Source organism: Elgaria multicarinata, chromosome 5 (genome assembly GCF_023053635.1).
Source record: "Elgaria multicarinata webbii isolate HBS135686 ecotype San Diego chromosome 5, rElgMul1.1.pri, whole genome shotgun sequence".
NCBI classification, from domain to species: Eukaryota; Metazoa; Chordata; class Lepidosauria; order Squamata; family Anguidae; genus Elgaria; species Elgaria multicarinata.
The window spans coordinates 101,414,700-101,439,158 of record NC_086175.1 but is presented as its reverse complement, the minus strand read 5'-3'; the positions used below and the strand labels follow the sequence as shown (position 1 = coordinate 101,439,158).

Below are 24,459 nucleotides of genomic sequence, written 5' to 3'. Positions count from 1 at the left end.
ACCACCCAGAGAGCTTCAGCTATGGGGCGTTATATAAATGTAACAAATAAATAAATAAATACATAAATTGGAAGTGCCAGGTTAATAAAGGTTATTTTATTAATGTTTATGCATTCTGAGTTATGTCAAATGACTTATGTATTTTAAATGCAAAAATAAATAAATACATTAAAAAAAATGTCCCGGTTTTGAGGATTCAGAATATGGCAACCCTAGGTATATAAACGTAATAAATAATAATAATAATAATAATAATAATAATAATAATACAGTCAGGTACTGTGGCACCCCCATGCTTGTTGTAGCTCTGCCTTCCCCACTTTGGTGACCTTCCAGATGTGTTGGACTACATCTTTCAGCATGGCTGGCTGGGGATGCCGGGAATTGTAGTTTAAGACATCCGGAAAGGCGCCAGAATTTGAGAAAGAGGGTGGGGGGGAAGACTGCTGTAACCATTCCCTCCCAACTGCCTAACCCTGCAAGTTTGTAACCTCCACTACGGCTCTTCTACATTCCCGCTTCTCCACGGCGCCATTCTAAGGGCAAAAGAAGCCGCGAAGAGGAAACCGGACGCCTCAGAGCCGTCCGACGCAGCGGGGGGGGGGGGGGAAAGCTCCCCGCCCACGCCGCTATCAAGAGCACAACTGCGCAACTGCAACATCGCCCCTCGTGACTGCTCCTGCGCGTGCTATTGATCCGCCGGCAGTCATGCGAGGCGGGCTGAAGCAAAAGGCGGCGGCGGAAGCGATTTTGTGTGGCGCTGTGCGGGGACCCGGTGTGTGGGGCGCTAGCGATGGGGCGCCGCCGCCTCCTCCTCCTCCTCCTCCTCCTGAGCGAGCCCTGCTGGTGGTTTCTGCTGCTGGAGGCGCTGGCGACGGAGGGCTTGGGTGCAGCCGGCAGCGGAGGGGCAGTTCAGCTGCCCCTCGTCATCAACACCTGGGCATTTAGGAAAGCTACCGAAACAGGTGCCGGCCCACTTACTCCAGTGCTGCTTCCTTAGGGACGCTCAAGCGTGCGTAGAAGCCCCGCACCCACATTCCGAGTTCCCCAAACTTTTGAATTTTCTCTCCTTTCTAAACTTACCATACTCTCCGGAGCTCCTCCTCCGGATTGGGACCCTAGCAGTAGGGCTTTTAATCGCCGAATCCCGGATGGGCGGTGTGCCTACTCCGGAGTAAAAATGAAAAAAGGAGACCTCGCTGTTTAGCCGCACGTTTAAAGCCATGCCTGTTTGGGCCTTCATATCACGTATTTGCAAAGTTCTTTACATACTGGTGTGGGCGGGTGCGTACAGCCGCCCTGAGATCTGTGGGCTGGGGGTATTAACCACGGTGAAACATTAGAAGAGTAGAGTATCTGAGCCTCTCTAAAACCAGGTCTGGGGACATAGGAAAACAACAAAGCAGCGTTGTCTTCTGAATCCGTTTTTTTTCTGAGATGGGTGTGCAGAATGAGGCAGTCACCTCAGGCAGCTGATTTGGGGTGAGATGAAAAGCCAAGAAACAATTTGTTGTATTTCTCCTCCCAGGTAGAGATGCTGTCTCAGCATTTAACAAGGCAGTCCCTGTCCACAGGATTACAACCTAAAGACATGACACAAAAGGGGAGAAGAGGGGAACATAAAAGCATAGCTTGTGTCCCCCTTGACTTGGGGAAGGTGTGTTTGTGTGTGCAACTTTTCTTCCTCAGGATGGCCCTGTTTGTGATGATGAAGCAGTGATTTCCCTCAGCAATGATGGTTCTCTGCTGAAGGTATTCAATCTATTCAGATTTTGGCTGTTTGAGGATCCCTTCTGTCCCTGGGACTTTATGTCCACTTCAGCTATTTTGTTTGCCCCCCACTCCATTTGCCCAACTATTTGAGAACAAATAGTCTCAAATTGTTGGTTGTGCTTGCTTATGGTGTGGGGAGGGAAAAGCATTCTGCATATATCCAATGCCATTCTTTTGTACTATTTTTTTCTTGGACACTATGTTAAACATTTGCATTGGAAAATGGGCTTAAACTTAACATTAGGTGTGTTGTAACCCTGCATCTTTCCATGCTGGCCAAATAGTTACTTTGCCTTTCCTGTTTCTTTTTCTTGCAGCTTTTTTTTTACTGTTTGGTTTAAGATGTTTTGCATTCCAGCTTCGAGACACTTCATCAAAATTGCTTACTGTAGATTAGTTACCCCTGGATGTAATATACATCCCCCTTATTAAAAACAGCTTTGTGGCCCCAGCACACTGTGTTTCCCCACACCATTTTAGTGCAAATCTTTTAGTAAAGTGTGGATCCTAATTCACAATACTCATTGGCAGTAATGTAGCACGTGAGAGTGCTGTGGGCACCATGTAATGATACCATATCTAAGCTGCAATCCTATACCTAACTTGAGGGTAAGCCCCATTGAACTCAGTGGGACTTGCTTCTGAGTAAACATGTGTAGGATTGTTATTAACATAGGTAACACTACTGGATTCCTGTGTCTACATATGTTTAGCTTGAGATGTGTTCTATATCAATTACAGAACTTGCTCTACTTGGCCTCAAAAACCTCTGTGGTCAGTTGTCTGCTCTTGGTTGGTTAGGACTTCTGCTGTAAATTCCTGTTGGGGGTCTCTCAAGTGATTTCACAAAAGCAACATCAAGACAATGAATGACTTGCACATTTAGTGTTTATTCTATAGTGTACAAAAGGAGAATTCTTACTTGTACGCTAGCTTATGCTTCTCTCCTCTGGAGACATCTGGGATTCCTCCATGGGAGATGAGAGGCTGTCCCATTTGCCATGGATCTTCATGAAGTATTCATAAAGTCCATCTTGAGGAAGCTTTTGCATCATAAGTGATTGAACTTGGTTGTAAAAGAAACTTATGTAGAAAAATTAAATGGTTTGAAAGCTCTTCTGAGAAACATTAATCCTGTATAGAAATGGGTTAAAATCTTGTTTTCTGCAGTCTCAACATATTCATGCCATATTGGCCCCGTTTAGAAGACACCTTAAACCACGGCTTTAACTATGGTGGTTAAAGCCATGGTTTAAGGTGTCTTCTGAATATGGCCCAGCTTTCTGGCTTAACCACCGTGGTTAAAGCTGTAGTTTAAGGTGTGCTCTGAATTGGGCCATAGTGTGGATTATTGAACCTCCATCCTTCCATCTAGGGTGACCATATGAAAAGGAGGACAGGGCTCCTGTATCTTTTAACAGTTGTATTGAAAAGAGAATTCCAGCAGGTGTCATTTGAATATATGGAGAACCTGGGGAAATTCCCTCTTCATTGCCGCAGTTAAAGCTGCAGGTGCCCTGCCCTCTTTTAAATCTGGGCATTCTAGTATAGCTCCTGCAGCTTTAACTGTTGTGATGAAGAGGGAATTTCACCAGGTGCGACATGCATACAAATGACACCTGCTGAAATTCCCTTTTCTATGCAACTGTTCTATGCAGGAGCCCTGTCCTCCTTTTCATATGGTTACCCTATTTCATCCCCACATTTTTCCAGGCCCTGCTCCCAGGCCTTGAACAGCAGTTTCACATTAGCGAAACTTCTCCCATCATTTATCTTCATGCCAGAAAAAATGTCCTGTGCTCCATTACTATGTCAGGCTGCTCTTAAAAGAACAAGGATGGTTAAAAACAAGTTACTTGGCATCTCCACATGTTGCTTTCTTTTACTACTAAACATAATTAGCTCTTTGGAGACTCAAACATGAAAAGAAAACTAAGAACAAACACTGAAGTCAGACAAATGACCCATTTTAATTCTAAAGTTTGCCTACCAGAACTGGCTGATGCCAGATTCTAGAGAGAGAATATACAAAAGCAGACCGTTATAGAATGAATTTTTCTCTAGTAAATTGTTAATTTTTAGTCACTCAGGCTTTTAATGCTTTGAAACTGAGATTATATTTCCTGGCTCCAATCCTGTGCTCACTTCCTTATGGGTAAGACCCTTTAGCTCAGTGGGACTTACTTCTGGCTAGACATTTATAGGATTGTACTGTTTTCCTTCTAATTGTTTATGATGATATATTGCTGTTAATACCTGTATGTTTGCATTGGGTTTTATAGTCTAGTGATGCACATGGAATTTACATGTAAATTTTGTAGGAATAGGATTGTACACAGCCCACCAAAATGTCAGTTACTTCTATGTGGTGAGTGTTTTTGTTCTTGATTGCAGCTTGGAGTACCCTACAGGCAGGAGGCTCTGAACTAGATGCAGTAGAGAGAGGTTGTGGCCAATGTGAGATTGAGCAATGTGATGGAAGTGTGGGGTATGGAGGAAATCCTGATGAACATGGAGAAACAACATTGGATGCCATGATTATGGATGGGTAAGAAATCCTCCGAGGAGAAGATGCTCTCCTCAATCCAGCAATTCCTTCTAGGCATGGGAATTTTATTATGTGCCCATACATGACTCCTTGATGTGCAGGATCCTTCCCATTCATTTAATTGAAGCAGATGGTCCTGTGTCTGCTGCCCTCTTGGCTGAAAAGCATGGGGGCTGAAACCTAAGGACACAGGAAATCCATATGAAAATATAGATGTTGTGTTTCTTATACATTTTAGTATAATGAACATGTATTTTCCCAAAAATTTCTGTTCTAAATGCTACGTAAATATTTTGAGAGTGGGAGTAGTATACCTGGATGCTATATGATGTAATTGTGAGTATTCTAAAGAGATAGAGGAGTGTGTGCCTGGTTGAGAATGCTTTGAAACGGATACTACACCCTGACTGGTAAATATTTTTGGGAGTATGAATGGGGAGCAAGCTGAACATGTTTTTCCCTTCTTTGATATAGTTATAGTAGTGAGTTAAAGTAAAGTGTTACTGGCAGGACATCCCTTTGATTTTTGCCACGGTTTGAATGTTGCAAGGATGTTGCCATTTTAGTCTACACAACCTTCACCATCTTGATGCCCTCCAAATGAGTTGGACTACACGTGCCATCATCCCCAGCCAGCATGGCCATTGGCTGAGTATGATAAAGTCCTAATCTAGTGAGAAACTATATGCTCCAGCAGTAGTGCACATGCGTTCTGGTTTAGCGAATCAGGTTTAGTTTGCTCCACTATCTCTCCCCCGCTCCAAAAGTCTTTAAATTCGGAGCATAGGTTCACAGAATATGCCTGTCTGGATCGTAGCCTGGAGGTGCAACTGACTTATTCTGGAGCAGCCTAATGGGACTGTAGGTGACTTTTGAATTGCAACCTATGCTTCTATATTAATCTTGTATTTGTCCTTCAGATAAGGCATGCATTATTTTTTGTATTCTCTATTTTTCCGTATAATGTTTAAAGTATGCCCTTAGCACCACTTTATCTGTCTGTTTTGTTTTTGGTCCAGTAACACTATGCAAGTTGGGGCAGTAGCGGATCTCAGACGCATTAAAAATGCTATTGGTGTGGCACGAAAAGTGATGGAACATACAAGGCATACCTTATTAGTTGGAGAGTCAGGTAATTTTTTTCCATTCTGCTGTTTTGAAATATTAGCTATACTACGCAGTGGTGAGAGAGGTCAGCCCCAGTTGTGACTCAGTTCCCTTGATGCCAATGGGTAATAGTGACAAGTTAATTGCTTTCACTGGAATACAAGTCGCAACATTCTAAATGGATTGGGGCAACTGAGCTCTAGATGAGTTTGATGGCTTGTTTTTGCCCTGCGCATCACACAATCTGTTCTTCAGAAGCAAGTCTTGTTGAGTTCAGTGACATTTATTCTCAGTTAAGTGTGCATAGGATTGTAGCCTTCAGTGATAGTCTCAGCAGGGGAAGCCAAGATTTTGGAACTGCTTGTCATAGTACAGCACGAGAATGGTTTAAAAGTCCCATTTTGGGTTCCTGTAGATCAAGGGGTGGGTGGGGAACCCCTTTCAGCCTGAGGGCCAAATTCCATTTCGGAGAAGCTCAGTGGGGGGGCTGCATTTCATAGGTGGGGGGGGGGCAAAGGCAAAAGGGGGAGGGGCAGAATTGTAAAATGTGCAAAGCATATTGTAGCTTAAAGTGCCTACTACCAGTAACCACACCCTAGGAGAGGTGTTTCAGCCTTTAAGAATGGGGGTGGCAGAGAGGGGTAATTGCACAAAGTCGGGAAACTACCCAAGCGAACAATGGTTGGGAGAATGGGGGTAGAGCCTGGGGAAGGGGGCATGGCCCTCTGAGAACTCTGGAAGGCTGGATTTTACCACTCACCCCCTAGGATGCCAAGTTTTGGCCCCTGGGCCTGAGGTTCCCCTCCCCTAATATCAATGGTATGTATGTGCTAACAGATGCTATGATTGTGCATGTGTACTAAATGGCAGAAGGACTTTTTTTCTTCTTGCATAAAGCCTCACTGTTTGCAGAAAGCATGGGATATCCAAGTGAAGACTTGACTACACAGAACTCTCTTTCAATATATTTAAAGTGGCTTAATCAAAACTGCCAGCCAAACTTCTGGAAGGTAGAAAGCAACTTTTGTTTTGTTTTTAAATAAACTTATTGGCTGCATTATTTGTCTTGAAACATTTCTTCCCTGAGGGATAAAACAACAAATAGGATAAATTTGTTTCCTTTAAAGTTACTGGAGCCAGGCGATGCCTAAGAGTCATCCAAAGTAGTTGGGTATACTTCAACTGATTCTTGCTCTTTTAAATGATCTGTGTTGTGTTCAGCACTGAAAGTGGATTGTATCAATAGCTTTTTCCTCCTGATAGTTGCAGTTAAGGGGTGTTCCTTCTGTAGGGACTTTCCCTGGGCTTTTTCTCTCCACTAGATTCTTTGTGGAAGCTAGATTCAATCTCCTCAACAGTTTCTCTTCTGTTTGGCACTCCCACCTGTCGGTACTCTCTCTCTCACCTTCCCCTTCCTCACTTTGGAGCTAACTTTACATCAGATTGGCCACCTTAGGATTCATATAGCATTTCACATAAATAAGTTCTTACAAAATATCAATAATAATACAAAATATCAAACCTTTTGGTGGATTAGGGAAGAAGATTTTTTTGCTCTATTTTTATTGTATGCAGATTTGGTGTGCAGTTTGATTTAAGTATGAGTTTAGATGATCCTGGTAAATAGGTAACAATCAAGTCTGTGAGGAATCAATACAGCGTAGGTAATTTATATTCTTTAACTAGCTTAACATAAGAGGCATGTTCTGAAATCCTATATTTCTGAAGTGACTTTGGGCTATTGGGCACATGGTTTTTAGATCTCCAGTTGGACATTTAGTGCTAAATAACACTATGAAGAGCTCTACCACTGTTCTTCCATTCCCAGACCCTGAAGCAAATTGCAATCTGTGCAAAATTATTTTCCTCCTTATTTGTATATGCAAATGCAACTTCCTTGGCTCCGTTCTACAAGTTATCCCTGTAAAAAAATACTGGTTATGCAGCGCCCTGTAGAGGAAGCCAGAAAAAGAATCCAAAATCACAGAAAGAAAGCTGGGAAATGAGAACCTTTAAGTCTTCCAAGAGGAAGTTTGGGGTTAAAATAAACACAATTTACTTTTGTTGATCCACCAGTGAAAAGGGAAAAAAATGGGGTGTTATCTCTTGGATGGGGTGTTCCTAGAGCATGTGAAATGGAAACGAGTTGAGTTCTGAATCTTCAGTTCCACAGAAACTAGTGGTGTGGTGGCATATAAAGTTGTCTCACCACAACCTGTAGGCGTGCTCTTAAGGCTTAGGAAGAACTGATCTTAAATTACACCTGTAGGTGGTGAGAAATATCATCATGCTGGGGGTGTTTTGCACATCAAACGTTGATATATTTTATTTCTCTTCTGGTTATTAGTCTTAGGACACATTTGCAAATCACATAATGACAGATCTGAGGACGGGTTTGTAACTGAAGTGTTAATCTAAACTGAGATATATGCATTTGTATGTTTTTTGTCTAAAGTGTATGAACTGTAGTAATTTGATTTTGATGAAACTTCTTTGTCTTTGGCATATACAAGAAACTTATATTATTCTTTTAGTATAATAATTTAGTTCTGCTTTGTAACTCTGTTGGAGGGGAGAAGGCATACAGGTTTGTTTGAAATAGCTTTTGTTTTTCTTAAAGATTTTAATGTGAATGAAACTTTGATTACAGAATGTTACACCAGATGCTTCAAAATTATGTGGGCCGTACAAACAGGCTGCAGAGTTCAGTAAAGAAGAATGGAACATCTCAAAGAGAAGAATACACATTCACAATCATGATACTATTGGTATACTTTCTTAGAGCTATTTAGATTGTAGTACTTCTATTTGTTGTACATGATTGAGTGTCAATACTTTTAAATAAGATAAAGGGCACAGTCCATTTTGAACTTCCTCTGTCCAATGCATAGAAAATATCAGAAATTCAGCAGCATATACCCAAATCTACTTGGTACTTATTGAAGGCACTTGGCATGCACCTCTCTCTTTACTTCCGGAATCAGGATTGTGGCATTCTGTTCCCTTGAACTTTTGGCCTCCAGATGTGAACGAGAGAGAAAAGAGACCTTATGGAAAATGCAGTTGTTTTTGGAGAGCTTTTTTTTGGTGACCATACTGAAGAATAATTGTTCATTTAGGATGGCCATTCAGACTGAAAAGAACTGTATAGTTCTCTTTCATTTAAAGTTTTGGATATAAGAACCAAAGCCTGTGGATTTGGTTTGCTATTATTAGGCCATAGATGAAGACTTTTATGTCGAAACAGCTTTGGCTTAGTTTGTTATACATTTTAGAGAACCTGGCCTATTAGTGTTTTTATAGTTTGTGTATTATATGTTTTGAGATTTTGTAATAAAAAATCCTAAATTATGTAGCACCATTTAGCTGTCAAGCAGGAACAATTTACTTTTTGCTTGCTAGTTTTCTAAAAGTATATTAAGAGGAAGAAAAGAAAGAAATCATTTAAAAATCAGTTTGTGTTTTCCATTGAATTAATTCATCTACTAGCTATTCCATAACTCCATATACCCATCAGATCTTCCCAAATAACTGAGTTTCAACCACAGTTTACAGAACTAACTAAAGAAGGAGGGGCAAAGAACTTGTCTGTGTGTTTGGATTCAGTCTCTACCATCTGCACAGCAATTAAATATGGAGTTTACACAAGCACCTTAAGTGACTTCAGAACCCAGATCACATTGCCAGACCCTTAAGGAGACCCTTGGAGTATGATGATTAAATTTGTCATCATTGAGCAATTAGCATTTTTAAAAGGTCAAATACTAAAGTTCTTGATAATCTAAAGGTATGTCCTCATGAATACTTCCAACTCGGCAGTTTGCCTGATCCAGTGATTTATTCTGCAGGAGCAGTTTTCATAAGATACACAGCTGTACAGAAAAATTAGCAGAACTAGAGTAAGACAATGCAGCATGAATGAGGCATTTTGTCTGCTGTGGGCAAACAGCTCACTTGGCAAATATTTGAATGCAAACATTCAACAACTGCCTAACAGTTTGCATTTGATGTTACATTCATGGAACTCTGTGCCACCTGTTCCTATTTGCATGAATGAGCTAGATAAGGTTTAAGTGTCTTTAAACCTGTATTTTTGCAAGGACTTGAAATGGATTATAATGCTTCCAATTTGAAGCCAGATGACAAAAGCCCAAAAGTTGGATCCAGGTTGTCTCTTCAGCAAATGGAAGCACTACTTCTGTTCACAAAAGGGTCCAACATCTAGCTGAGCATCCCGCTGGAGGAAGGGAAGTGATTTTCACAGATTCCTACTTCCCTCTGTAGCCCCCAGCGCCACCTACCATCCTGTTTCAGAGAGTCCTCTGACCCTCCAGAGCAGTTCTTTAATCGGACTGCAGGGGAAACGGGCTCAAATTGTTTTCCTCTTCTTCCAGTGGGAGAGTTCCATGAGTGGACAGTCTGATTCTGAACCCATATTACTAACTTAATTGATACAGAATTATAGGGCAGGCAGCAATCTCAGTGATCTCTTCACGGACCTGTGACTTTCTTTGGCTAAATTTAACGGAGGCCCTAGAATAAACCTATACCAAAAGTGAAAGGTCTTCTGTCTCTCTTTTTAAGAGGCTTGTGGAAGGAAGACCTAGATGAAGGCGGTCCCATCAGCATGTTTTGTGAGAGTAAAAAACAGCAGTAACTGTATGCCTGTCCTACTAGACAGAAGCCTACCCTTTTAAGTTTCTTTTCTGTTTTAATTTCTAGGCATGATTGTGATTGGCCAGACTGGAAGCATTGCTGTAGGAACATCTACAAATGGTGCAGATCACAAAATCCCAGGGTTGGTATTGTCATAATACAAATCTTGACTCCATCTGGATAAAATGTGTTATCCTTGTTTTAACTGCGATGCTAATAGTATGTGCCACTGTATATAAGAGCTGTTCCTATAATGGGGATCACTTTTATGTAACTTTTGAGAAAGGCGTTGTGGAAGTATGTGTGTGTGTGTGTGTATTTTATCTTCATCAGTTGCTTAGCCCCAATTTATTTCTCAGTAACAGTTGTCTGAAATTCATTTTAGGGGTGCCTTGGGTAGAGCTGGTAAAGCCTAGTGATTAATTCGCACACAAGCTAAAAGTCCCCAATTCAATTTTCAGTCCTGCCTTAGCTTCACAAGCCACTCTCCGTCATTCTCAGGCCTTCCATCTGTATTGCTTACTTTACAAAGTTGTGTGTAAACTGCTTTGATCTTTATAAATTTTGAGTTAGGGATAGAGCCATTGTGCTGTCAGAATAATGGAATTGGTATCAATGATGTGGGAAAACAAAATGCCGTTATATACAGAGACTTGGGTCTTGACTGTGTGTTGCATTAAAGATGTAGCTAGCAGCTATATCTTTTAAAGTTGGAGGTTCAGTTTTTATTGGGACCCCACTACCATGTGGTGCAGTTTTAATGGTAATCTCCCGTTCCACTGCTTATGTGATTTAAAAAAAGAAGTCCCCATTGGCACCAATAGGGCCTTTTTTCTTAGCCCTGTAACCATGTTTATCTCGTGGAGTTACTTGTGTTTAGTTGTGGACCTGCATGACGCACGTTCCTCCACATAGAAAACTCAGTGTTTGGGAGAAGGGCTCAAAGTTCTTGCTTTTGTTTTGTAGGGGCATTCAGTCATGCTGGTCCCCACATTTAGTTTGAAGAGGTGTAATCTAGACATAGACCTGGTTTGGACAATCGCAGCAAGAGAACCATCATGATGCCTTTTCTCACCCCCATGACTGCCATTTGCATATGTAATAGGGGTTGGCGTGCTGTGGAAACCCGGCCTGGGGTGCAACGGCAGTCACTTCGTACCCACTCTGCAACTTCTACTGCACATCGTGAGTTATAAGGGTGGTTATGAAGTGACCGCCATTGTGCCCTGCACCTGGCTCACACAACACACCGCCACCCCCAATGCATCACGGCAGATTATATGAAATGGATGTCACGCGTACAACACTTGTAAAGATAGAAACCACAATGGTTCTTTCCCCCACTGTGATCGTCCGAACCTGGCTGTAGATTTACTATCTCAGTGAGAAATAAGCCTAATTTTTTCTTCTTTGTTACTAAGTGATTTTTAGGTATAAGGGAAATATCAGGCGCTGCCCTCATTGACCAGCTCTTTTTAATTGATTAACATTACCTTCCTATTTAGGCGTGTTGGTGACTCTCCAATAGCTGGAGCTGGAGCATATGCTGATAGTACAGCCGGAGCTGCAGCTGCCACTGGAGATGGGGATGTTATGATGCGCTTCTTGCCCAGGTTTGTATGTTTTGCAAACTTTTGAGTTGATTGGGTTGTGGTATTTTTGATATTGGAGCTATTTGTGAGCCCCTCCCCACCCCGGGGTAAAGTAGGGGGGTTAACCAATAAACTTGACTTTCAGACTGATTCCCGAGGCCTCTTTTTAAAATCTTTATCATCAGTGAAAAAGCTTTAAAAATTACTCTCCTTTTTTAACCTAGTGATGCTTCTTTGACTAGTTTGAGAACTTTTGTGCTAGTCTATTCATTTTCTTTAAAGTTATCAAGCAGTGGAGTATATGCGTACAGGAATGGATCCAGCTATGGCATGCCGAAATGTGATTTCTAGAATTCGGAAATATGACCCCTACTTCTTTGGTGCTGTTATCTGTGCCAACACAACTGGAAGCTATGGTAGGTCTTTTTTCTATTGCATGCCATGCAGTTAGCATAGCATTTATTTATTTATTTATTGCAATTTTTATACCGCTCAATAGCCGAAGCTCTCTGAGCTTTGATTATGTTTACATTCTCCATTGGTCACATGAGTGTAGTTGGCAATATGATTCATATGACAGTGATTAAACAAAATATTCACACTCTTCTTGGAAAAATAACATCAAACTGAGACTCAACTTCAAAGCCATCAATGATCACTCCTGCTGGGTATCTTATTCGTGAACCCTTGATAGATGTATCACTTTGCTAATTGATATGGCTTATTGGATTAGGCTGCTTATTGCAGTTCTTTTATCTTTGATTTCTCACAGTTCTGTGTTTGAAAGATTACAGAAGCAAAGGCTCATTACATTCGCCAGTATTAAGATGTAAATTGAAACAAAGTATACTAAATTCTGAATTATATTTTAAGGGTATGAAGTGCTGATTGGAGGCATTTTCCTTTTCAAAAGTAAAACAGACTTCTTAAAGAAAGCTCAATGCTGGATTAATTAAAGTTATTAAAGAACAATTACGCAATTGTAGTAGAATTAGTAGTGGAATCCTTTAGATGTTAAAAGCACAAGGAGACAGATTAATGTGATTAATACTTTGCACTCTTTACTTTCTTACCTCTCTCCTTCCTGCCACAGGAGCTGCCTGCAATAAAGTTCCAGGATTCACACAATTTCATTTTATGGTTTCTAATCCCACTCTGAGGCAAACGTCTGAAAAAATAGTGGACTGCATTTAATTCCCGCCCTACCTTAATACCAGCATCTAAATTTAACACAAGGGAAGAAATGAAGACTCACATTGTAATCCTATTCATGACTACTCAGTAAGAGGCCCCATTGAATTCAATGTGATTTGATAAATTCAATTTCCTTGGTAAATCAATATAGAATTGCAGCCTAAATTAAGCTTGCACATACAGCTTTCTCTTGAAACGTATAGGGGACAATCAGTGTATGCCAAACATCCTTATTACTTGTCTAATTAAGTTTTGCTTTCTTGTATGGCCAACACTTATGTAAATTTGAACTAGATGGTCTGAGGAAAGCAACTCATTTAAAGACTGCCATGTTATTTCTCAAGTTCTACCAAAGATGCCTACCATCTGAGAGAGAGGCTAAATGAGTGTGTCACATGAAGCTACTTGGAACTGATCCACAAAATAACTTTCCTCAATGAATATTAGCTACTGGAGCTCTGATTATATGCCTGAATGAAGAAAACTCCTGAAATAGGACACACGATTGTGACAATTTTGTCGGAACAGCAAGAAAAATAGTTTCAAGCATGGAGGAGAAAATCATTTGATCAGACGGGATTTTGTTAGATGCTGATTTACTTTTTTTTTCTTCATAATTAACAATCTGATGCAAGCAAAGCCATCTATCAAATCTATGAATGCTGAGCTTATCTGAGCCCTAGAAGGGCCATCTTAATTGAAAATTATTGTGTGTGTTTTGAATAAAACAAAAAGGCTTTTTTAAAAAAGCAATTAAATATACTAATGCTTTTGAAACAAAAAACAATATGAACTGGGGTGTGTACCCCCAGCCACATTAGATGTAGTTTGCCCCTATTTCCTCTTAAATGTTGCCATGTACAATCAACTTAATATTTCATCGGTTTTATGGAGCAGCTAACATCTGACATTCTATCATAAACCTCACTGGATGACCTTGAGCTGATGGCTCAGTCTAACCTATCTTACAATGTTGGTGAAATAAAGTGTAACCTGAGATATGTATCCCTGTGCACTCCCTACCCCAAAATAGCAGAATTTGATAACTGCCTAATCCAGACCCTTCCTTAGATTCCTGTTCATTTCCGTTGTTTCCTTATTTCTGGCTCCCCACCAGATCTTCCTTAACATTTCAAGCCATAGGACCATATTCAGAAACTTAGTTCCAAACTCTGCTGCACATGGGGTTATTACAGTTAGACCTGAGACCAACATTAGGTCATCCTTACTCAGATGTCCAACACACTGGGCCTTGTACCACACTTCTCATTTCACATCTTCATGAGTAAACCATTGGATTTCCAGTATGTGTTTTTGTCCGATGGCAGATTGTGGCTATCTCCTGGTATCTGAGACTAGAGCAGAAGACTATACTATGTCCAGACATAGTATAGTCTGTGAAAATTACTATGAATGTGTGGCTTTTCAGTCTACAATCAGTCTGTGTCTAATCTCCAATAATAGAGTGCTATTTGAAATCCAAAGAATTGCTGTGTTCTGTACCTCCATCTTAAGAGCTACAAAACTGCACGTGATGGTTGTCACATATTTAAAGAAGTGTGCATAACTGGCTCCTATTTTGGAGAAAAAGCAGCTATGGGCCCCCAATCCAGAACATGTTCCAGATCCAGATGGTGGCTTGCACTGGTTTTCTACTGCAAATCGCACTCTTCTGATCAATTTCTCCCCCGCAAATTGCTGTTTACCATGCAGGGCACCCTGCCTTGAACCCATGTTTTTGTGCTATGAGTGGCGGATCTGTAATTTTTCTAGTTCAGTCAGTGGTGACAGATGTGCTCTGTGATTGGATGGTGGTTTTGTGGGTGTCCTCTTTAAAAACCATATGAAAACATGAGGATCCCTTTTTGATTTCACGGATCCTTGTTTTATGCAGGCCCCACTTTTGGTTTTTTCCTTTGATACTATTGCTAATTAGGGGCATCCAATATTACATTATTGCTATTGTTTTTTTCTTTGCTGCTGACCACTGCTCCTTTTCTATTTTATATATTGGTGTACTGTTGATTTTATGATATTAGTAGCCACTTTGGAAGTCCCACTTCTGGGACGGAAGGGTGGGGAATGGTTTGTTTTTTGTTTGTTTTAAAATCCAAATAATGGTGACACCAGGTCCTTTGTGAAGTCAGAAAAAACTTCCCCATCATCACCTGGTTCACTGCTTGCTAATTTACATGCCAAAGTTCCATTGGGCAGAATGAGACTTTTCATGGGTACCTTGGTGCTTCTCCAAACCCCAGCTCATTCCAATAAACCCAGGAGAAAGGGCTTCATCGTTAGCCTACAACTGGGCTGGGAACCTCAAGCCCAGGGGCCAAATCCATCCCTCTAGGAGTATCAATTCAGCTTCTTGGGGTTGCCAAGATGACCATATCCATTTTCCTCAACAGCATGCTATTTAGTGGTTTCATGCTTTTGTAGTTTTTTCCTCCCATTCTGAAAGGTTTAAGTGCCTCTCCTAAGGCTTAGTTCAGACAACACGCTAAATATGCTGATATTTTCTATATTTGGGCCCCACCCCTTTGCTTTCGGCCCTGCCCACTACCGGAATGCAGCTCCCAAGAACTTATCTGAAAATTGAACTCCGCCCTTGGGCTAAAGCCCTGGCATTCAGATAAGGTTCATATAGAATGGTACCCTGTCACCATAGGGCTCCTTTCCACCACTTTGTGCTTCATTTGATCACACTTGTACACTGCTTCTTTCCTAACATCTCCTCACATTCTTGGTGGGTTATTGCTGTTTCATACAGTCAGATGAAACCTCTCAGCTGGGTTTCTCTGTTGTCGACTCACAGCGATTTTATATTTACAAGCCAAGGAGAAAACTGCTTAGACTTTCTAGCTCATAACCACCAGTGGCCTAAACTTGAATGGTGCGGTTTAGTTCTTGTTTAAGCCTCGGTCCTTTAGCAAAAACGTCTGTAGCTGGATGTCAGACATGTGATTCATAACAGTACAGCATGGAAAGGGTGATAGCTGTAGTTATGAAAGCTGGATGAGTCACAGCTGAGGTATTTTTTCATAAGTGTTTTCTACCCAAATAAATTCGTGTTTATATTCTCTTTGAGGGTTAGTAGAAGCAGAGGGTCTCAGTGAGATGAACAATCTAAAAGGCCTACCGGCTTGCCTGGAATGATACCAAATAGCAGGAAGATTGTATTGTGGTTTGTTCATTCTTTACATGCCGTTTTTACTTTCTCCAGCACACAGCGTGATCCCTTATCCTTCTGGAAATATTCTAGCTTTCAAAAACTAATGGACACTCCAGGTAATTCATGAATTCCAAGGATTTAGAAGAGTCACTGATCTTTGATGTGCTATCCTGGTGTGTAAAATCCATTTACAGCATGCTGACAACAGAACATAGGAACAAAGGAGGCTACCTTAAACAGTGTCAAACCACTGGTCCTTTTAGCCCAGTACTGCCAACACGGACTGGCAGTGACTCTCCCAGTTTCAGGCTGGGGTTTTTCCAACCCTACCTGGAGATTCCAGGTTGGGAATGAACTTGAACCTTCTGCCTGCAAAGCATGTGTTTGCCACTGAGCTATGTATGGCCTCTGAGCTACTTGGACTACATTTCTGGTGGTGGGAACTCTGTTGGGAATATTGCAACATTGTCTGAAAATTACAGGAAGGGGGCAGTGTTTGGGGCATAACTAGCCTTAGGAACTCTATAATCTACAATGAGGTTTCGTGCTCCTCCCCTTCATTCCCTTTGCCCTCTCTCTCGGACCTCCTCCATTGCTGGGAGCAGTTATGTTTGCTCTCTTTCTCCTGCTGGTATTATAGAACACAAAGGAATGGAATGAACAAACTGTTCTTTGAAAACTGCGCTATACCTGCATATGTAAGAATATTGTGAGTAAACTATTTTACCTTTTCTACACTAAAGAGTGCGGTCTCTTTTTTTAAAAAAAACTGAATATGTGACTGGTAAACATTCTGCTTTTTGTTTTCTTCTCTGCAAACTGCCTTTTTAACAGGGGGCAGCAATACCAAATCCCATCAATTTGGACTGGTAGGACTCAAGGGACATGAACTGATTTCACACCAGCAGGACAAAGGATGGGATTTTAGAAGACTAGAAAGCTTGATGGTTTGAGAGCTCAACTATACACCATATTAAATTTATAGCATTCAGCTGAGTCTTGCTTTCTTTTTTACCTCCACAGGGGCCCGATCTAGAATTGGGCCTTCTTGTGTGGATATTGGAAATTTTATTCTTCCCACCCAGCCACTTTCCACTGTAAATTCACATGCACTCACACATAGGGGGAGGCTAAAGGTAAAAAAAATCTAACCCTCACTTGCAGGGTGTAGAGAATTTAGGAGGGGAGTGAGGGGGACATTAAATCTCCCTTACCTACGCATGGTGGTCCCAATCCAGACTGGGATCCCGCACACTTGGAAGTAAAAAAAGGAACGGAGGCTCACGTGGATGGGTGAGTGTGGAGTTATTCACTTGATTTTAAAAAGGAGCAGAACGGAGTATGTTTGATTGGGTATTTGTGCTCTGTGTTGTTGTTTTTAATAGGATACAAGAACTACAAGCATCAATATAAGATTTTGATTTAATACTATAAAAAAAGTAAATGGAAGAGTAGAGCATAGGGAACATAAAACAAGAATGGGATAAGCCAAAGGGGAGGAAATAATAAAATATTATAAGCCTGCCTCAGTCTATAGGATAGGGCAGGATGCAAAATGAATAAAGGAAATACTCATATGTTATGGGAGACCTGCAGAATTCCTTCTAATAAAACTAGAAGTAATAGTTTCTGTTTCTATTTCCTTTCCCTTATATTGGCTGCAGTTTGCAAACTATTAAGCTGGTGTCCCATTTATTTCAACAGACCACTAATTGTCTTTTTTCCACATGGCTGCAGTCAGACCAAGATATGTCTTGTTTTTGTAGCATGCAACACAGAGCAAGCCTTACAAATGCACCAGCCAATCTTCTGGTTGTTACTGGAAAAAAGTTACCAGATGTTTTGAATAACTGACTACTTCCTCAGCTATATAGCACCTGATGAGCCCATCAGTTTAGGCTGAGCCAGGTCAAACATAAATTGCTTTTTCTAATGCCAATACTAGACCAGCACCACAAATTGAAAGGTCAATGGATTTGTCAATTTCATTAATGCATTTCATACCATAGATTCTAGTCAATGTACACCATAGCTCTATTTTAATTGAGTAGTTCTAATCCCTCAGTATCCATATCACAGTAGATACAAAACCTGCTTTGGCGAGAGTTTAGAACAGGGGTAGAACCACTTTCAGACCAAGAGTTGAACTCTATTTCAGAGAAGTTCTTGGATGTCACATTCCAGTGGGTGGGCAAAGGCAAGGAGTGGAACCAAAAACCAAATCTACCAGAAATCCAGTATATATTAGTTTAAAGCTCTTGCTGCCATTAACTAAGGTGGCATCTATACACTGCTACTTTGGTAGCTGATTCCCTCAAATCCCCGCAGTATCGCTGCTGTGAGGCAGAATCAATAAAGTTACACGGCAAAAGGAAACACGGGCTATCCAACAAGGAAAAGCCACAGCACTGGCAGCCATTCAGCTTGTCAGGCCCCTCCCCTGTGTTCCTGCACTTACCCTGCACTTGGATCCACCCCTAGAAACGCCCACTTGCTTAACCCAAACTGAGGACACCACTGACAGATGAATAAACAACATGGTGACTTTAGTGCAACTGAAAAAGTCACGGCAAAACAACGCCACGAAAAAGTGCAGTTTCGGAGGAAAACCGCAATGTGGCTGCGAGTTGCCAACTGCATCGTATAAACAATGCAACGCTACTGCGCAGCCATGACAGGGTGTACAGGGGGGGGCATATAGACAAGCCCTAAGACTTGGGAGAGGCATTGCAATCTTTTAGAATGGGAAAGAACTGCACAAAAGCCAGAAACCCACCCTGTTGGTTGGGGGAAGGGGGGGCCTTCTGGAGAATCCTTGGAGGCCTGGATTTTGCCCCCAGCCCTGCGGTTTGTACCTCTGATTTAGAATGAGCTGAAACCATCCTTAAGAAAACCTCTGGTGCTGTCTAAAGGAGGCCAGCCTCCCACTGTTATAGCAAGTGGTAAGAGGCATGTCAGCACCTCAAATAGCAACTTAGGGCACAATCCTATGCATGCTTAGATATTAAAAAAAAGTCCTACAACTCCTAGCATGCTGGCTGGGGCATGCTGGAAATTGTAGGACTTTCCCCCCTGTCTATACAAGCATAGGACTGCGCCCTTAAAAGTTTTAATTTTGTGATGGTTGTACCGAATAACTATGCTGATCACAGATAATTCATTGATTACCTGGTTCAACTGTAATATCTTCCGTAAGACTCAGTTCCCAGAATGACAGCTATTCTGAGATTTTACATGCCCTTCAGCTGATGATTCTCAATGTGGAATCGTAAGTTTCTTCCAATGTGGAATCTAAGTTTCTTCACACACTCACCAAAAGGATTGAGATCTTAAATTATTTTGATCTTCTTTATGGACATAAAGACCTCACTAACGAAATTCTGATTGGGGGGACAGATGACAACATTTCCTGTAAAATTGTGAATAATTAGAAACTGGATTTGCTTAAGATCCAGCTGTTCAGGCCATCTGGCAAAGCAGTTTGAGAGAAACCATCCAAATTTACAAATGGAACTCAGATTAGCTATCATGAAAGTTACAACACATAGGGCAGGGTGTGTTCTTGCAACACAATACATGACTGTTAATTACATTGGAATCAGACTTTAAAAAGTGGGGAAATGAAGGAGAGGAAAAGAACTAAGTAGTTCTACATCTGCCTGTGATGGAAGCAGCTGGCTGTTTAATTGAGGAAGTACCTATTTCCACCATGAAAATTATGACCATAACAAATACCCAGTCACACATAAAAAACTAACACTGTGATGGAAGCATAGCTATATATTACATTTTGTGTCATTTTAGCTTACTGTGTAATTAACATCTGATCTTTTTTTATTTAGATTATTTTGCATTGGGAACAGACTTCTTGCATCCTCCATCCTACGTATATACTAACTGGCTAATTGTCGCCTGCTCAGGCTTAAGTATCCCTAGGTGCTCTGTACGAGGCTCTCAAAGAGAAGTGCAAAGATTTCCCATTCCTTGCCAACACAAACTCAGCTTTAACTGCCTGTTGCCCTGAGACTACAGTAACGAGAGGAAGGCTACTCTCTAATCATGCCCTCTGTCATCAGCCAGATTTTCTTATAATACAGAAAACAATAAACAAAATCCTCCCTCCCTCCAAATACTAACAATAATTATCATTATCCTCCCAAGTTGCTTGCTTTTAATTTGGCTCACTTAGCATTTAGAAAGCAAGTAAACCAGAAAGCATTATCTTACGAATATATCGAACTCTCCCATTGAAATCAGTGGGGTTTCAATGGGAGAGTTCAATATAGTCGTAAGATGCTTTCTGGTTTGCTTGCTTTCTAAATGTTAGCTGAGTCATGTCAAGTGTCAAAGCATGAATGTTGATTCTTTTGCTAGCCAAATAGGTACAGTATATAGAGTTATTCCACATAGAATTATTCACTCCACATCTTATCTCATATCTCTTGCTTGTGGAGTGCTTCTATCTAATTTGCCTATCTTGATCTGGTGTGTGGGTAGTCTTATCTTCTGCCACAGGTTTTGACTAGGTAGCCTAGTTACTATAGTCATTTCCAAGTAGTTCTATAATATATAACTCTCTAATTGTCTTTTTCAGAGAAGGAAAATGTTCAAATTTTATCCCTCTGAGCAACCTCAATTGCTTCTGCATTTTTAACTCATTCTCACCTTCCTTTTATATCCTGGGTCAGCTCATTTAAGGATGAGCTGTTTCTTGCCATTGGACACACAGTCAGCTCAGAGCTGCTAGAATGTATGACTAGCGTCTGATGCAATTAAGATATACTGTACCCTAGGGAAGAGAACTGTAACTCACTGAGTTCTGAACTCAGCCTTAGTCAAATTTCTGTGGCATGATGTAATTAGACCGGACAGAATTCTGCAGACTGCAGTTCTAGTCCTTTACTAGTCAAGCCAAAAGGCTAAGGTATAAGGTTTGTTTAGCCTATAAAAGTTTGATCTCAGGCCCAGGGGAAGAGGGTGCACTGAAACAAATAAGGCTGAAAATGTTTCAACTAATTTGGCAGGCTGGTTGAGTTCTCTAATCATTTGAAATTAGAAAAGTAAGCAGTAATCCTCTGGTTGGCCTCCATATCGAAATGTAATGTCAAACACAGCACTAGTTGTCTTAAAGTTTCTCATGAGTTATTTGATGGTCAGAAGGGTGCCATTTTAAGAAATCCTGACATGCTCAAAAGAATTGCTCGAGTGTGCATGTTTAGATAAGCCTCAATAAAATTAGTAGAAAGTTCTTTTGCATAAACATTTATATGTTTGGGAGGTACATCATTAGACACAGAAAGGATAAATACACAGAAATGAAAATCAGTGAAAGATGTTAAAAAGTAGAAAAAGTACATTATAGATTACAGTAGTGAAAACTTCTATCTCATGGTGTTTCCTTACTGTCGCTCTTGCTTCCTGCTGCTCTTCCACTATAGTGACGAGAAGAATCGCACAGGAGAGAAAGGGGAAACAAGCTGCGACCATGCAGTTCATTCAATTTCATTATAACTCAGAAAGGTTGCATTTTGTTTGGACGATTTTACTATGAAAAAATGGCAGAAGGAGTGGGAAACCAGCGGGAGGCATGCAGGAGGCGGACAGCGTCGTGAGAGGGACCCGCGAAAATCCATGAGTGCCCAGTAGTGAGAGTGCTATAAAACGCTCGTCTGATGATACTCTACGTCACACGTACCCACATGCAGTTTTCTTCTGAATGAATTGCTCCATTCACTGCAGAGCCAAACTGTACATTCAGCAAACTCACATGGAAGGATCCATCCTGGACTGTACCACTTTGGTATGCAGGTACAGGGGTTGATTTTTTTAAAAAAATTTATCACATTCCTTTACATGTAAATATTAGACTAGCTTACTGCTTGTTGTGCTAGTTTCTGTGTGCAGGGAGACGTTTCTTTAAAACATGGGGGAACTTTAAAAATGCATTCTCCCCCCACCCTCACGTTGCCCCGTCAACTGTCTGAATTAGTAAAGTCCAGGAATCGCATTTCAACATGTGATTTTGCTGAGCGTGTAGCTCAATGAGTATGAATTGATCCACTTGGGATCCAAATCAAGTTAAAAGTACAATGTGTTTTTGTCCTTTCTCTCCTCACCTACACCCTATATGTGAGGACCAAGAATACTTTAAATCTGTATTTTGTAGCTATATCATTTCCCATTTTTACTCTAGAGTAGGCAGAGGGCCCACAATTCAGAATGTATACGCCCCCATCCCAGGTCTTAATTCAAATCAGGCCTCCTGCACTTAGTTTGAAAAAAGCCATAACTGCTAAACACAGATTAAGAGTAATGTCTGTTTTGGCCCTGACTCCATGGGATCAGTAGTAGTCAATAGATCTATATGTGAATGGCTACTCCCATATTTTAGCATTGATAATAATAATTATGATTAAACTGAAATGACTACCAGAAGCACAGTGGGACCTGCTCCCCTCAGAGATATCCCGGAGCCTCGGAATTTTCAGCTTTCAATAAAAAGAAAAGTTACTCACTAGAGCTCTTTAGCTGTTTTACTTGTGAGATACAAGACAAACTGCTCAGGCAGTATTCTCCTTAGCAGCTGCTGCCTAGGAAGTAAAATTGTTCCCACCTTCCAATGTTCTGGGTAAACTGACAAGCACGAGAGCCTGATTTTTACATTTTATAAACTTAAACTGCATTTTATTGATACATAATTCAGTTAAATCACTTTAAGCATATTGGGCTACCTGTATTTATATTCTGGCTAATCTGCAATGATCCCTGTCCCCACCTGCCCTGTGCCTGTGGTACCTTTAGCTGCTCCTCAAGGAAGCTGCAGTTCTTTCTCCATAAATACCTTTGGTTTCTCACAAAAGAATCCCAGGGCTGAAAGGTTCCCCTCAACCCCACCCCAGACCGATGTAGTAGCTTAGTATTCCAAAGCAATTGCCCTTTAATGCCTGTAAGACTCAAGAGAGAAGAGACTATACAGTAGTATAATTCCTAGCCAGTGAAGTCAGCTTGTAACCATGGCAGCAGTGTCTGCAAAGCTGTTACTGTACAAAAGGGCCCAACTTGATGGAGCAGATTGCCAGGCACTGGATATATAGAAATGGAGCGGCAAAAGAGTGATGGATTAAAATCTCTTTTCCCTTGGCAGTCAACTGCCACATGGACCATAGTGTGAGCAACAGGCTTAAGAGAGGTTTCGTATCTTGGTGTCGGTGTGTGGCAGGCAGTCATCACTCTAAAGAATACATCAATAAGACAGCATGCATTCACCGCCAACTAATTCTGGCACAGCTGAACAAAGTTATCTTTTAGAGGAAAAAAGTTTGTCCAAGTCCAATGTGCTCATACATTAGACCAGCTTCTCCAGGAGAAGAGGAGAATAAAACAGCATTTATTTGTGTTACTAACCTGGGGCCAAAAGCTGACAAGATGCCGCTTTTATAGTGAGGGAGAAAATGACCATCTACCATTTTGCGTTCCAACCTGGGAAGTAGCTCAACTCTCAATTTTAAAAAATCAAATACAGAGTTGGATTGAAAAACCTGGAATCAAATGTCCTACAAATGTGGTTTATAGCATGCCAGGGGATATGAAGCCAAACTGGGATCCTCCAGATATACAAAGGCTAGAGTGAAGGATTGGGTAGCATAATTTCTATCTTAGGCAGGATCTACACTACTGCTTTAAAACAGTTTATAACAGTTTTGACAACTGTTGGGGCCCAGGACACATTCCATATACAGTTTTCAAAACGTTTTCAAAGTGTTTTATCCTGCTTGGTGTAGATCTAGACTGACTCTTTTTTATGAGGTATATTTCAGAATATTAGATGCAACCTAAATTCCTCCATACTTGCATACATAAGGTAGTGATCCCCCAAGATGCTATCTGCCTTATAATCCTTGTTCTCTAATCCTAAAGCCATTTCTACATGAGGCTTTTCTTCCTGGAACTGTAGCATTGTTTCTACTCCCTCTTCACTCAGGGGCCCTTTACACTGGTTGGTTTTATTCTGGAACTTTTGGTTTCTTTTCTTTTCAGGGAGAGGCAGTACCTCTCCTGAGCACCAGCATTGTTGCGAGTCAAACCTTCATACGAAAGTTTGACTCTTGCATTTACTTCTGTGGTTCATACCCATTTCCCTCCCTCTAGCTGGTTATTGGTCACCCTGATGTGATTGACGCAGCCTTCCAGTTCAGGCAACCAGCAGTCCAACCTCTGTAAAAAAACAAAAACAACCCTGTCTCAGGTGTGAGAGAAATCTCGTGCTCCCAGAGGTAAAGCAAGTGGAAGGAAAGTGGCAAATTGCAAGGGAGAAGAGGGTAATAGGACTCCCTGCAACAAAGGGAGGCAGATCTGATCCCCCACCCCACCAAGAACACCACTTTAAGTTCAATGGGACTTACCCCTAAGTAACTACC

At 41.1% G+C, this 24,459-nt stretch overlaps 1 protein-coding gene across 1 annotated transcript; it reads left to right on the top strand.

The window, feature by feature from the left end:
- Nucleotides 1-739: 739 nt before the first annotated feature.
- On the top strand, nt 740-15,353 carry LOC134399098 (N(4)-(beta-N-acetylglucosaminyl)-L-asparaginase-like). Its single transcript, XM_063126916.1, has 9 exons — nt 740-965; nt 4,168-4,321; nt 5,341-5,453; nt 6,326-6,438; nt 8,079-8,196; nt 10,151-10,226; nt 11,590-11,697; nt 11,959-12,092; nt 12,770-15,353. The coding sequence occupies exons 1-9, from the start codon at nt 794-796 to the stop codon at nt 12,868-12,870; spliced, it is 1,089 nt and encodes a 362-aa protein (XP_062982986.1). The 5' UTR covers nt 740-793; the 3' UTR covers nt 12,871-15,353.
- Nucleotides 15,354-24,459: the final 9,106 nt, after the last annotated feature.